This window comes from Gymnoscopelus braueri, assembly GCF_963280865.1.
Source record: "Gymnoscopelus braueri genome assembly, contig: SUPER_20_unloc_1, whole genome shotgun sequence".
In the NCBI taxonomy this organism is placed as follows: domain Eukaryota; kingdom Metazoa; phylum Chordata; class Actinopteri; order Myctophiformes; family Myctophidae; genus Gymnoscopelus; species Gymnoscopelus braueri.
Window position 1 is genome coordinate 175,316 of NW_027660990.1, and position 14,572 is coordinate 189,887.

At 43.8% G+C, this 14,572-nt stretch overlaps 1 protein-coding gene across 1 annotated transcript; it reads left to right on the top strand.

Moving 5' to 3' along the window:
- Positions 1 to 220: 220 nt before the first annotated feature.
- LOC308076667 (neutral alpha-glucosidase AB-like) lies at positions 221 to 3,007 on the top strand (the record flags this gene model as incomplete). Its single annotated transcript, XM_080457371.1, has 1 exon — positions 221 to 3,007. One exon carries the CDS (start codon positions 221 to 223, stop codon positions 3,005 to 3,007), a length of 2,787 nt encoding a protein of 928 aa, XP_080313497.1.
- Positions 3,008 to 14,572: the final 11,565 nt, after the last annotated feature.

A 14,572-nucleotide genomic window follows, 5' to 3' on the forward strand; every position in this document is an offset into this window, starting at 1 on the left:
GATGTCATAGATGTCTGACATCATAGACTGGTGTTCAAGTATTCTGTAAAAGGGTGCTGCCTGCCGCAAAAGAAGGCAAAAGCACTGGTTAGTAGTCAAATTTGAGAAAATAGTAGCTGCTGCTAGAATACATCCTATCGAACGTGACCCCAGTTGAACTAGCAGCGTGACTAAGTCTGATACAGCCATCATTGACAGGTTAGCAACTTCCGCCTTGAGGATGGCACTTGTCCTGGTTCTTTTGCTAGCTGCGTGCCTAAACGGGGTGTGGGCCGTGGACCGGGGGAATTTCAAGACCTGTGACCAAAGTGCTTTCTGCCGGCGCCAGCGATCCTTGACGCCCGGCCAGTATCCATACCGAGCCCTGCTGGACACCATGGAGCTGACCAGCGCTGGACTTACCATGCAGCTCATCCACGATGAGCTGCATGGTAAGTCCAGCGCTGCTCAGCTCCAGCAACAGTCGCACCGTCTGTTGCTGGAGGTCTTCCGCCTCCAGGGCAACATGATGAGGGTGAAGATCAACGAGCTGAATCCACTGAAGCCTCGCTATGAGGTCCCGGATGTTCTCGTCCGTGAGCCGCTAACCCAGCCCCTGTCTCTCATATCTAAGGATGACAACGGAGTGCTTCTATCCCTCGGGGACTCACAGAGGGTCCTTGTCAGTGCCCGGCCCTTCCAATTGGACATTCTGGAGGGCCACAAGGTGCTGATGTCGCTAAACTCCCGTGGCCTGCTGGCATTGGAGCACCTGAGGGCACGGACAAAGGAAGAGGACCGGGACGATTCAGCAAGCCGTGGCGAGGATGCAGTGAGGAACACAGAAGAGAAGTCGGAAGCCGGGATGTGGGAGGAAACATTTAAATCGCACTCGGACAGCAAACCCAATGGACCCTCATCTGTCAGTTTAGACTTTTCCTTACCAGGTGTTGAGCACGTCTACGGCATTCCGGAGCATGCAGACAATCTCAAACTCAGAACCACAGACGGCGGAGACCCATACCGACTGTATAACCTAGATGTGTTTGAGTATGAGCTGTACAACCCCATGGCTCTATATGGTGCGGTCCCAGTCATGCTGTCCCACAACACCCAGCGCACCATGGGTATCTTCTGGCTCAATGCGGCAGAGACATGGGTGGACATCAACTCTAACACAGCAGGGAATACAGTTGTTGGGAAGATGCTAGACTACCTGCAGGGCTCCAGCAAGACAACACAGACGGACGTGCGCTGGATCTCTGAGAGCGGCATCATCGACATCTTCATCATGCTGGGACCGGCACCACGTGATGTCTTTTTCCAGTATGCCTCCCTCACAGGAACCCAGGCATTCCCTCCCCTGGCTGCACTGGCGTACCACCAGTGCCGCTGGAACTACAACGATCAGGAAGATGTGCGGTCAGTGGACGCTGGCTTTGATGAGCATGACATCCCCTACGACTTCATTTGGCTGGACATCGAGCACACGGACGGGAAGCGTTACTTCACCTGGGACCCCAACACGTTTCCCACACCCAAGGAGATGCTGCAGGGCATCATGGACAAGAGACGCAAGATGGTCACCATTGTGGATCCTCATATTAAAGTAGACAGCAACTACAGGATCCACAATGAGACCCGCTCCCGAGGCTTCTACATCAAGAATAAAAATGGTGAAGACTATGAGGGCCACTGCTGGCCAGGTAATTCAGGCTACCCAGACTTCACCAACCCAGAGGTGAGGGCGTGGTGGGCCAGCCTGTTTGCTTATGATCAATACAAGGGATCCATGGAGAACCTGTACATATGGAATGACATGAATGAGCCGTCAGTGTTCAGTGGGCCAGAGGTCACCATGCACAAGGACGCCGTGCATGGCTCCTGGGAGCACCGGGATGTGCACAACCTCTATGGTTTCTATGTGCAAATGGCCACAGCAGAGGGTCTGATTCAGAGGTCAGGGGGAGTAGAGCGGCCATTTGTATTGACCAGGGCCTTCTATGCTGGGTCACAGCGCTATGGTGCTGTGTGGACAGGTGACAACACTGCTGACTGGGAACACCTGAAAATCTCCATCCCCATGTGTCTGAGTCTGAACCTGGTGGGAATCTCTCACTGTGGCGCTGATGTGGGCGGCTTCTCCAAGAGTCCCAGCAGTGAGCTTCTGGTGCGCTGGTACCAGACAGGTGCCTACCAACCGTTGTTCAGGGCTCATGCCCACCATGATACCCCCCGCCGTGAGCCCTGGCTCTTTGGTCCAGAGAACACTGCACTGATCCGCGAGGCAGTTCGACAGCGCTACGCCTTGCTGCCTCACTGGTATCAGCTGTTCTACCATGCACACCGCACTGGACAACCAGTCATGAGACCACTGTGGGTGGAGTATCCTCAGGACACTGCTACATTTACTATGGATGACCAGTTCTTGCTTGGGAGAGACCTACTGGTTCACCCAGTGACTGAAGAGGGGGCCAGGGGCGTCTCTGTCTACCTGCCAGGTGAAGGAGAGATCTGGTTTGATGTCCACACTTTCCAAAAGCACGATGGCGCCCAGAACCTTTATATCCCGGTCACTATGAGTTCTATCCCGGTATTCCAGCGCGGTGGTTCCATTATTCCCAGGAAGACTAGGGCTCGTAGGTCATCCTCTTGTATGGAAGATGATCCCTACACCTTACACGTGTCCCTCAGTGCCCAGAGAACTGCACAGGGTGAACTCTATATAGATGATGGCCATACATTTAACTTTAACAAGAAACAGGAGTTCATCCACAGGAGCTTGTCTTTCACCAACAATACCCTCTCTTCCAGTAATCTGGTTCCAGATGCTCAGTATTCTACACAGTCCTGGATTGAACGCATCCTCATACTGGGAGCCAGCAAACCCAGCAAGGTTACCCTAAGAACTGCTGATGGTCGGGAGGAGAGACAACTGGAGTTCGAGTATGACCCCTCCATGTCGGTGTTGACGATTCATAAGCCTGGCATGAATGCCGGGGCAGACTGGACCGTGGCACTTCATTAACCATGGTGACAAAATGAGAGGAAAGAGAAGGAAAGAGAGTGACTGCCTTGCTCTCAAGGGTTGGATGGTGGTCATGTCCAGGGAGTGTACTTGTAGACCAAGCTGTTCACACTAAGGAAACAGGAGATAGGCTACTAACCTATTGCATGACTCAGGAACCGTTGGTTCCCACAGCTACGTATTTTGCAAGAGACTAGCCCATCTACGATAGTGTGTGTGTGTGTGTGTTGGGAGGTAATCTCACAAGCTACTGGAACGATCAGCACCAAACTGCATCTGCACGCTGCCGGTAGGTCACAAATGTACTTGCACCATTTTTTTTCTCACATGTTTCCTACGTTTTGAATTATTTCACTGCAATTTCATAGTAGATGTCAGTGGTGCTCTGATCAGGCTGAAACCTTGCCCAAATTTAGAGTCATACGTTAGAGATATAGACAACTGACAACATTAATGACATCATAGTCATAGATGACCGATAGGCTAGCCACGTGTAGTCCGAGATTCACACTGGAGCCATGCTGTGTCTATGTGGATCCTGAGATCCGCTCATTTGTTAACCCTATATTTCATTGACGGGTATGTGCTTACAGCCAAAGTGAAGTACTTATACATGCAGCCAATGTGCAGAACAAGGCCGGCACCTCATCATCTTCATCCTCGGAGGGATCTGTTATTCTGAGATGCAATGTGCCTACAAGGTCACCCAGAATATCAAACCCTGTGAAGTCATCATAGGTTCGTCCCACATCGTTACCACCAGCAGTCTCCTGGAGGACATTCACGGTCTGAGCAAAGGCCCCACTGAGGCCTTTATGTAGAAGACAGGAGCAATGCCTGAGGAGTCATGCTTTCCCTATCCTCGCGTCACCAGTCTTTCCACCTCGGAGGAAAGCCTGGTCTGCGTTACTAAAGACCCATATGATCCGGTCTAGGCCACGCCTACTGAAGAAAATTATAGAAAAAAGCATCCTCTTTCCGGATTGTCGCGATCCGGTTTTGCGGTGCCGCTTTGTTTTGGTTCCCCAATCCCTATTTAAATGGCATAGAATTTCCCCGTGGGATAATACGGATAATACAGACGATAAATAGTCTCCGGAAAGTACATTCACATTTATATTTAAAAAAAATAGCTAAACTACGCCGCATCAAGGATTTTAAGGACGGACCTATTTTGGGGTGAGACGTCTTTCCGGTTTGTCGCGATCCGGTCGTTGATGACGCGGATGACGCGCCCGGTGACGTAGGGCTACTTCCGCTCCTGACCGGATCATATACCCGAAAAGGAATGCTGCCCAGGCTATGCTTTCCCAATAAATATACCTTCCCAACCCCCCTATGCTCCCATCTCACAACCATCAACTCAGTGCACTTTAACCTTCCTCTCTGGAAGACTGCAGGGAACTCAATAGAGCCCGATGGAAATATAGTTCTGGCCGATATATCAATAATTATTTGACATTTATTATCGGTAGCAGCAGTTATGCAGCCGATTTGGTCATTACATTTTTCATAGGTCCTCAAAAATGTGACACATTGTGTGAGCTTGTAGATCTGTTATATTTGACATTTTTGTAACACATTGCCTGCCAAGGATCTAAACATACGTCTTTTCAATATTTTTTGGGGGGAAAATTCCACAAGAGGGCTCTCTAACACAACTCCCTCGACGCTCAGAGAAGTAATGGACGGATGTGTGGTCATCCCAAAAAACGGCACCTCCGTCCACTCCTATATTAGGATTTGTAGAAAAACACACCTAGCTCGGCCTCAGCCTTATTCAACGGGCGACAGCAACAAAATGGCCCTGCCTGACCACTTCGGTCTGCCGCCTCGGGCGACTGGTCCTTCTGGCCGATCTACACGGTCACTGCTTTTTTCTGTTCTGGCCCCACAGTGGTGGAATGAACTCCCCACTGATGTCAGGACAGCAGAGTCACTGCCCATCTTTCGCCGCAGGCTGAAAACCCACCTCTTCAGGAAACACTACCCTGACCCTTCCTCTTAGCCTTGCCTACTTGTTGTCAATTATTTGTACGAGCTCTTGTTTTTATTGGATCTTGTTTATTTGATACACTTATTTGTTTTAGCTCTTGCTCATTTGATTTTCCTATTTGTCTCATCTGTTTAAGAAAGTAGGTAGCTGACATATTGCACTTTTACCTTAGCGCTAGGTATACTCTTAGTTGCTTGTTTTAGAAGAGAATGCACTTAAGACGTCTGGTGTTTAGTAATTTTCTTGCCTACCTATGTTGAATGCACTTATTGTAAGTCGCTATGGATAAAATCGTCTGCTAAATGACTGTAATGTAATGTAATCCATGCACAATGTCCCAAAACACCGCAGTGCAGCGCAATGCACAACAAATACCTGTGGGTTGAGAAATCCTTGTGTGGGCTTATCTAGCTGCTTATTTGCACTCATTTCCCAAAGCCCCAGTCTCAGGCACATGTCTGGGTTAGTTTGCTAGTACCCACAGGTTGCCATTATACAGAGGGTGGCCATGGGCAGAGTCAGAAGGAAGTTGGGTATCTGCTTCAACTGGTAGTAGAGCAGAAGCCCACATCCTAATACATATCCTGTATGTGGGAGTTGAGCAGAGGAAGGGGTCTCATGCCCCAGAGCGGTGGGGGGGCCATTTTCATCTGGGAGGCGGTAGGTAGCCTTTCCTTTCAGCCAGCAATAGGAGACCAGGCGGAATCTGCTCCATGGAGAGAGATGGAAAGCAAGATGTGTTATATCCATAATACTGGAACGCACAGAAATGAAAAGCACAGAAAGTGTTTCATGGCATTATGAGACAAAAAGGTTGCTAGTTAGGGGGTTTTGGCTGTGGCTGTCAGCTGCAATTGAGTTAATCAATTAGAACACTTGCAAGTATCCTGTCTTTTGTTATAGAGCGGGCGGTGGCCACTTGAAGTGTGAACCTTAACACTGGACCCCGTCGAGTTCTTTTGTTCCCACGGAGCTAATTATAATACTATGCAGGAGTGCTTGTTGACACTAAGACAGCTGTCCCTTTCCGCCAGCAAACTGACAGGATTAAGTTAAAACATACAGGACTAATCTTAAAATGTCTCACTAGTATTTTCTAAATTCACAGATAGATAGATAAAATATAGCTGAAGGAGAAGCCCTTTAGTGGGATAATATGATCATTCTGTGTTTAAGTCCGCGGTTAATGGCAACATCATTGAGAAAGGTGATCCTGACACTCCCTCCGGATGGGAGGGGCTGAGCTCTCCAAGTATGGTAAACAGCTAGAGAGAAACTTTAGAATAAGTGTGGTTCTTTTAAGTAACCTTAATTGTTTAGATCATTCATACGACGTTGGATATGTTAATATTTGGACTTAAAATTTGGAATAAAATGTTATATAATAATGTCATCATCTGAGTTTATGCAGAACTATAGTGTAAGACTAGAAACAAATTTCCTACGAAAATTTAAGTGTGCCTGCGTTGGCTGAGGAGTTGGCTGAGGGGCTTTGTTGCCGTGGTAGCGAAAAAAGTAATAGCCTGGTCGGCCCGGTCGTTGCGCACGTTTTGATGTATACATTGGCAGGGGCGTGTCAACCGTGTGGGAGGAGTAGCATTTTGATCCCCCCGGGCGGCCAAAAAAGTCAAGAAAAAACCAGCAAAATAATGATTATAAAATCAATAAAAAATAAACCGAAACTCAATAAAGGAAAATTAAAAAAACGAAAAATTTAAGGTAAAAATGGGCATCTAAAACAATGTTTGAAAAAAATCTAATAATTTATTTTAATATATAAACAATTACTCAAATGGTTTCAAGTGCTTGTTTCACCCACTTCTGAAGGTCTGACACAAAAACTGACCATTTCGGGCACTTTTCAAAACCGGAAGTGATAAATCCACTTCCTGTTGTGACGCATGTGTTTGCAGACCCCTATTTAGGGGGGGTAGGCGAAGTTTCGGAGCATTTTGGGCACTTTTCAAACTGGAAGTGAAGAGGTCCAATTCCCGGTTGGACCATTGAGCTGCATACCCCTCAGAGAGTGTTTTGGTGTAAAAAAAAAAAAAAAAAGTTCGGGAAAAAAAAAGTTGAAAAAAAAAATATGGTCCACCCAAAAATATGTCCACCCATCAACCTGCACTCTTAACCGGATCTGTAACCGTTAACATGGGTTTGAATGGGGGACTGTAAGGGGGCGTGGCTACGTGGGTGGGGGCGTGGCTACGTGGTTGGGGGTCCCCGGACCCCCAACCCCCAAACATGTCCACCCATCAACCTGCACTCTGAACCGGATCTGTAACCGTTAACATGGGTTTGAATGGGGGACTGTAAGGGGGCGTGGCTACGTGGGTGGGGGCGTGGCTACGTGGTTGGGGGTCCCCGGACCCCCAACAGCCAAACTCATTGATAAGCAGTTGGCCATGTGGCCGATGAGAGGAGAAGAGATCGTGGTCCATTTCAATGTAAAAGGTTCATTACATCATCATCCTAGATGAGGATGATGATGATGAAGGGTAGGTTTGTAGAAAAAGTCTGAATTTTGGACTGAAAAGGGGGCGTGGCTACGTTGTTTTGCCTATAACGTCGCCGTGGTAACGCGAAACGGTGAAAAAAGTAATGCGGTAAGTGGGCCGGTCGTCCCGCACGTTTTGATGTATACATTGGCACTAACGAGTAAACCGTGTGGGAGGAGAAACTTTTTTCGTGGTACGTGCGGCCAAAAGGGGCGGAGTTTCGCAGTTTTTGGCTAATAACGTCGCCATGGTAACGCGTATCGGAAATTCACTTCCGAGCACACGATTCCCGACCTGGCCGCACGTTTTGATGTATTTATTGTTGCGGTAGTGTAAACCGTGCGGCCTGTACGGACGGACGAACTTTTGCGGCGTGAAATAAACTTGGATTAATAAATATGGCGGAATGCAACAAGTGTGCCACTGCCATTACATGGCAGGCACACTTAATAAGAGAATAATGTCATGTGTTGAAATATTCTGTGTAAGGACAGATGTGTTATCCATTGTGTGAGTGGTAGAAGGCTGGCCCCAAAAGTCTATTGTTCTGACAAAGCTCGCTGGTGACTGGTGACTGGCAAACTGTACAATTATTCTGACATCCATCGTCATTGACTTGATACACATTTTCGCCGGCTAACTAACGGGAGGTAGATTGTGTATATGGCACTCGTTTGTGTGGCTCGTTTTGAACAAAATGCTTGAAATTAAAGTTCACACAAACCTGTTTTAGCGTCACCAGGAGGCCGATTTTTGCAACCTGACCTGGCGGAGACCTTTGCTCTTAGGAGCACTTTCTCTAGTTGCCACTGCAGTGATGCTTGTGGAAATCGGCTCTGCCTCGTTCCTGACTGCATCACTGTTGTGCCAATAAAAGCACACCCTCTCGTGTAAAATTGCATCATTTAACTTCATCTGGTCCTGGGTAGTAGACTAGTCTTATAAACAATGTTACTCACCACTGTCCCAGTGAGGCATAGTCGTTTTTTAGACGTCCGTTTTTTTTGTAGACCTAAATTAGCTGGTCTAGATTCGGTCTATAATCTAGACCGAATCTAGACGATTTAATTTAAACAATTATTCCATAAATATTGATTAAAAAACAACTGTAAGTTGCATAACTGATCTCCAAATATTGGACAAAAAAATGGAATAGCCATTGATCAATGTACAGTATAGTTTATATTTAGCCTTGATCTAGACGTTTATAGAGCGTCGCAGTTCCCGCCCACTTCCTGTTTTTTTTGGTGCCGGAAGAAAAAACTCAATGCATTTTTCCATTGACATTTCCAAAAATATTTATATCTATTAATTTAAGCCTCGAATCAAGCCATCACGAGATGACATGAATCATGACCATAAAACGTTTTTTTCTGTGATTTTTTTTATTTTATATTTAATTATATGATATACTATATTTAATAAATACCCTTTGTTTTGCCGTTTTCAACAAAAAAATAATCACAGAATCAAACGTTTATGGTCATGATTCATGTCATGTCATGATGGCTTGATTCGAGGCTTAAATTAATAGATATAAATATTTTTGGAAATGTCAATGGAAAAATGCATTGAGTTTTTTCTTCCGGCACCAAAAAAAACAGGAAGTGGGCGGGAACTGCGACGCTCTATATCAAAACTATATCAACGTTCAAATGTAGACAATTTTTTAAACCATTAAATTACTTTTTTTTTTAAGTCATGTTGTTTGAAAACCTTTATTTTAGGATGCTAATATTATGTTTAGAAATGATCTCACTAAAATCGCTACATAATGGCAGTTTGCATTAAAGGACGACTTCACCGCTTTTCAACCTATCTTCATATAATTGGTCCTCACTAATACTCATGATAAAATGGTAAAAAAAAATCTACTTGGTCTGTGTCTCATAGGAGGGCTGTGGACAGTCCAGAAACCCGTCTACCAGTGACATCATCATTAGGCATGATTTTTTTCCAACAAGATTTCACTTTTTTTTTTTTTGATTTTTATTAACACGGGAACAATGGCTTCTTTTATTGCATTGCAACTTTCCAGGAATAGAAAGCGTGCTGTTTCTATTAGCTTGGATTCCCCATTGATGATGTCACTGGTAGACGGGACTCTGAACTGTCCACAGCCCTTCTCTGAGACACAGACCGAGTAGAATTTGTTTTTACCATTTTATCATGAGTATTAGTGAGGACCAATTATATGAAGATAGGTTGAAAAGCGGTGAAGTCGTCCTTTAATATATGCAAATATATTTTTTAAATATTCATAAATACTGAGGAACGAGTGAAAGCCATAGTTATAATGGTGAAGGCATTTACCAATAAACCAGAGTTTTCGGAGGTCTGTTTGCTGATTTCTCTCACGGGACATGGCAACAGTGTTTTGTTGCATAACAACAACACAGTGAAGTCCTGCATGGCCACGAAGACAACACCCACAGCACAGCTAGAGACATTTTCATGCGAGTTCTCGCGATTTCATCACCATGCAGTTTAATTATTTAAATAGCAATACGACTGCAGAGGTGAGTGTTCTTTGCTTATTGATTTTAAAACGTTTCTTAGGCCGCTTGCAAGCTTATAACTGCTAAAGGTAGCTGCTAGCTGTAGCAGCTAAGCTGCTAGCTGCAGTTAACTAAAGCTAGAAGCTAACTTTAGCAGTCCGTGAAGAACGCCGATTTACAAGCTCAACGCTTTGCATCTGCATCACGGTGTGAGCTTTTAGATCCACTACTTTGGTGCAAGGAGTCAAACCACGGATCATAAATTGTGTATAATCTTTTATTTTGTTCCAATTGGAGTAAAAAAATAATAATATATATATTCGATTCAAATCATGTCTGTTTTTTATCTTATCTGAAACATTATAAATATGAAATTAGCTCTATATGTACCATCCCAGACGTTATATTTCGGCTATTTGGACCGGTCTTACCCTTTCTCCCCCAGGCAAGAGCCATTCACACCTCAGAGACCCCCCGCATTGGCCCGCCGATCGTCATTGTTCTGTTTAATGTAGGGTTGCCAACCGTCCCGTATTAGCCGGGACGCCCCGTATTTTAACCAAAAGAGGTGTGTCCCGTACGGGACTTCACTTGTCCCGGTAAAGGGAAGATGCATATAATAATAAAAAAAATCTGTGCGTCTGCCTGCCTATGGGTTTGTGTGCTGTATAAGAAGGGCACTAGGACCCTGGGGGTGCCGCTCTGTTGACAGGGCAGGCTCAGCGTGCGTGCTCTGGTGTCTGCCTGTGTGAGACTTTCCTCATTGTGTTGGTGGAAAAATGTGCGCTGGTTCTGTGGTTCAAGCGAGCGAAACAAAATATAGGTGCACGTGCATCTAACATTGGCATTACTCTACCGGAAATAAGTTGCTGCATGTGAGGTTACAGTATATCATACTAACTAGCTTATAGTTAGTTAGACACGGACTGAGACAGCATAACAGCCAACGTACGTGCCTGGCCCCAAAACTGTGTGGCTATTCTGAAAGAAAGATCGCGTGCACGCGCACTGGCGACACATGCACGCCGTGCCATTTTAGGAGTTTGGGGGGCTGGCTTTTTTAATATAAATTTCATAGATTTCTATGCATTTTAGGAGTTTGGGGGGCTGGCTTTTTTAATATACATTTCATAGATTTCTATGCATTTCAGGAGTTTGGGGGGCTGGCTCCCCCAAAAGAATTAAATAGCATAACCCTAACCTAACCCTAAAACCGAAATAAAGTACAAAAAAAAAAGAAAAAAGTACCAAATCCGCCCAAAACCGCAATTTTTTTTTTCATTTCTGAATGTTGGCAACCCTTGTTTAATGGGTGATTTGCATTGCATTTTACTTTCAGCCTGGCCAAGGGACTTCTCTGTTCTCTCCTTTAGGCCAATACAAATAATAAAATAAAAAGTATAACTGTGTTGTTCCCGTAAATCTAACCTCTAAATGCTGTATTTCATCTAAGCAGTGCGCAGCATGTTGATAGTGTAGCAGAGAGAGAGCGAGAAAGAGAACAGGCATCTTCATCTCTTGCCGTTGCCATGTCTGCTTATTATAAGCGACTTTGGGCTTGGTTTTTTTCACGTCTTTCAATGAAGACACGTTGTGAGCTATCTATCTGTAAGGACAGACATCTCGTTATATTCATGGCTTGATTTCTCCCATTCCAGAAGTTTACAAATATAAATAAATAGTTAAATTAAGAGCCTATTATTATTAAGGGTTCGAGGCCTATAAGGCTCGAAGCCTTATTGCATCTCTTGGCTTTCGCTATTCTTCTTCCGCCGTTTTTCGCAGTTCTGGCCTAACCGTGCATACGCTTTTTACGAAACACAGCAATATGGTAGGGGGCTATGCCAAACGGCCAAGGCCCGAAACTCAAAACCATCGGCCAAAGGGTGGCGCTGTAGCAATCAATTGAAAAATGCCAACTTTGATCAGGTACAACGTATGCCCTGTTTGACCTACAGACATGAAACTTCGATACACACATGCGTCTCCTCATGCCGAACAACTTTAACACTCTGACTTTTGACCTCTGACCTTTAGCTCTCCCACCATTTTGAATTATATGAAAAGCAGTTAAAATCAAACTCCTCCTGGGATTTTTGAACAATCTGCAGGAAACTGTCTACACATGAACTTTGGACCTATACCAACAGATTTATGGGGCTGGATTTTTTCTTAGTGAAAATGTTAAGCTTTTATGAGCCAATGAATATTGCAGTTTTATGACAATTATTCATCTGATTACTCACAGATTGATGATATGGCAGAGGCAGGTTACATGGACACTGTTGGGCATCACTCCTTGGAGAATCTCCCTGTATCACACACACACACACACACACACACACACACACACACACACACACACACACACACACACACACACACACACACACACACACACACACACACACACACACACAACTTCGATACACACATGCGTCTCCTCATGCCTAACAACTTTCACACTCTGACTTTTGACCTCTGACCTTTAGATCTCCCACCATTTTGAATCATATGAAAAGCAGTTAAAATCAAACTCCTCCTGGGATTTTTGAGCAATCTGCACGAAACCTTTTACACATGAACATATGGGAGTGGATTTTTTCTACGTGAAAACGTTAAGTTTTTATTAGCCAATGAATAGTGACAATTTATGACAATTATTCATCTGCCCCTAACACATACATGCAGACTCACATTTGTTTGAAACTTTGCAGTAATGTGGAGGGTCATTCCAAATATCATTGAAACCAATCTTACTCCAATTGGTCAAAGGGGGGCGCTATAGCAATTTTTTGAAAATGCAAACTTTAAACAGGCAAAAGTCATGTCTCGTTTGGCCGACAGCCGTGAAACTTGCTTACACATGTGCCTTGACTCATGAGGAACACATCTATCACTTTGACCAGTAAGCTCCGCCCTTAGTTTTTCCGCCATATTGAGCAGTTTGAAAAACATTTAAACCCAGGATCTGAGCAATTTGCGTGAAACTGTGTCATCTGTGTGAACTCATTTTTCACCAGTTCAGGTCTGTTGGTCCAATGGCTGATTGTTAAACCATATGCCTTGCAACCACAGGGTCACCGGTTCGAATCCTACCTCATGCAGACTTCATCTCAATTGCATTGCACACAACATGATTGTATCAATGAATACATGTGCAATTGTTAAATATAACATGAAACGCTTATTTGAGGGTAGTTATTTTCAATGTATGACGTACTTCATTCCCCCTTTTATTTAGTTTTGTTGGATTCTCCTTTCTCACTGAATAAGGCTGTGGATTGAATAGCTCAATCAGTAAAATGTTAGCCTCTTGTTCCGAAGGTCCCCGGTTCAAACCCCACTCATTACAGTTTACATTTAAATTGCACCGTACAAAACATGACCCTGTTAATTCAGACATGTGAATTTTTTTTAAAATAACATGAAATGCTTTTTTGATAGTTGTTTTTTATGTATGACATACATTCTTGTGAAAATAGCCGATCTACAATCTCACAACTTTTCAGATAGCAACGCGTTGTGAGCTTGTAGATCGACTATTTTCACTAGTTTCCATTCCGAGACAAAAAATCTTTATTGGTAAATGTTTTGTGAACCAGTGATCTAGAGTAGTTAGCGAAACAGAGGCTTGGTTCATAACGGACGGAAAAACGCTATGTGCATCGGCTATTTGAAAATAGACGATTTGGAAATAGACGATCTACAAGCTCACAACAAAATAATAATAACAAATAAAAAGCAACTATTGCAAGCAACTTTACAGAAATCGAGGTCGCTTATAATTAGTATACATGGCAACACTAGTTAGAAACAAAACATGTTTCATGAAAATAGCAGATCTACAAGCTCCGCCTTGTGAGCTTGTAGATCTGCTATTTTGTATTTTGATTGAATACTTTATTTAGAAAAGACATTAATGAAATTTTCATGTAAGCCAGTAGTGAAAGGGCAAACTTGTAGTTATGCATTAACAACTCAAGTAGAGCAATATGAAATCCGTTTTGTTTTTTTCCCAATTCCGTTTTATTTTTTCCCAAATTCCGTTTTGTCCATTTTAATATTTCTGAATTCTGTATTTTGCTTTTTATGCTAATTTTTACCATTCAAAAAGTGTCTGGTAAATGGAAATGAATAAATGTCCACAATGTAATAAGATATAACAGTCCATTTCATGCTTAAAGTGCTGCAACACAGAAATACTGTTCAATTCAATTTTAAAGAGAAATAATAAATAATAATATAAATAATAAACACTCCACCTCCAGAGTTTTTCTGTTATAACAATAACATAAAGTGCTTTTAAGCTTCATTATAAATTAACAACAATAATGCATCAGAAACTATGCAACAATGCAGCAACTTGAACCAAACCAGAAGAATTAAGTACAATCAAAACCTGAATTGTGGAATAAACTGAAACAATAAAACGTGTTTCACATCACAAGTGTTTCTGTTTCCCTGTAGCAGTATAGTAACTGACTACTACTACTCAGTTACTACTCCTTATTAGCTCCTGTCTGTCCGTTTAACTTGCTTTCCATTCATTCCATCTGTCAGAGACATCTCC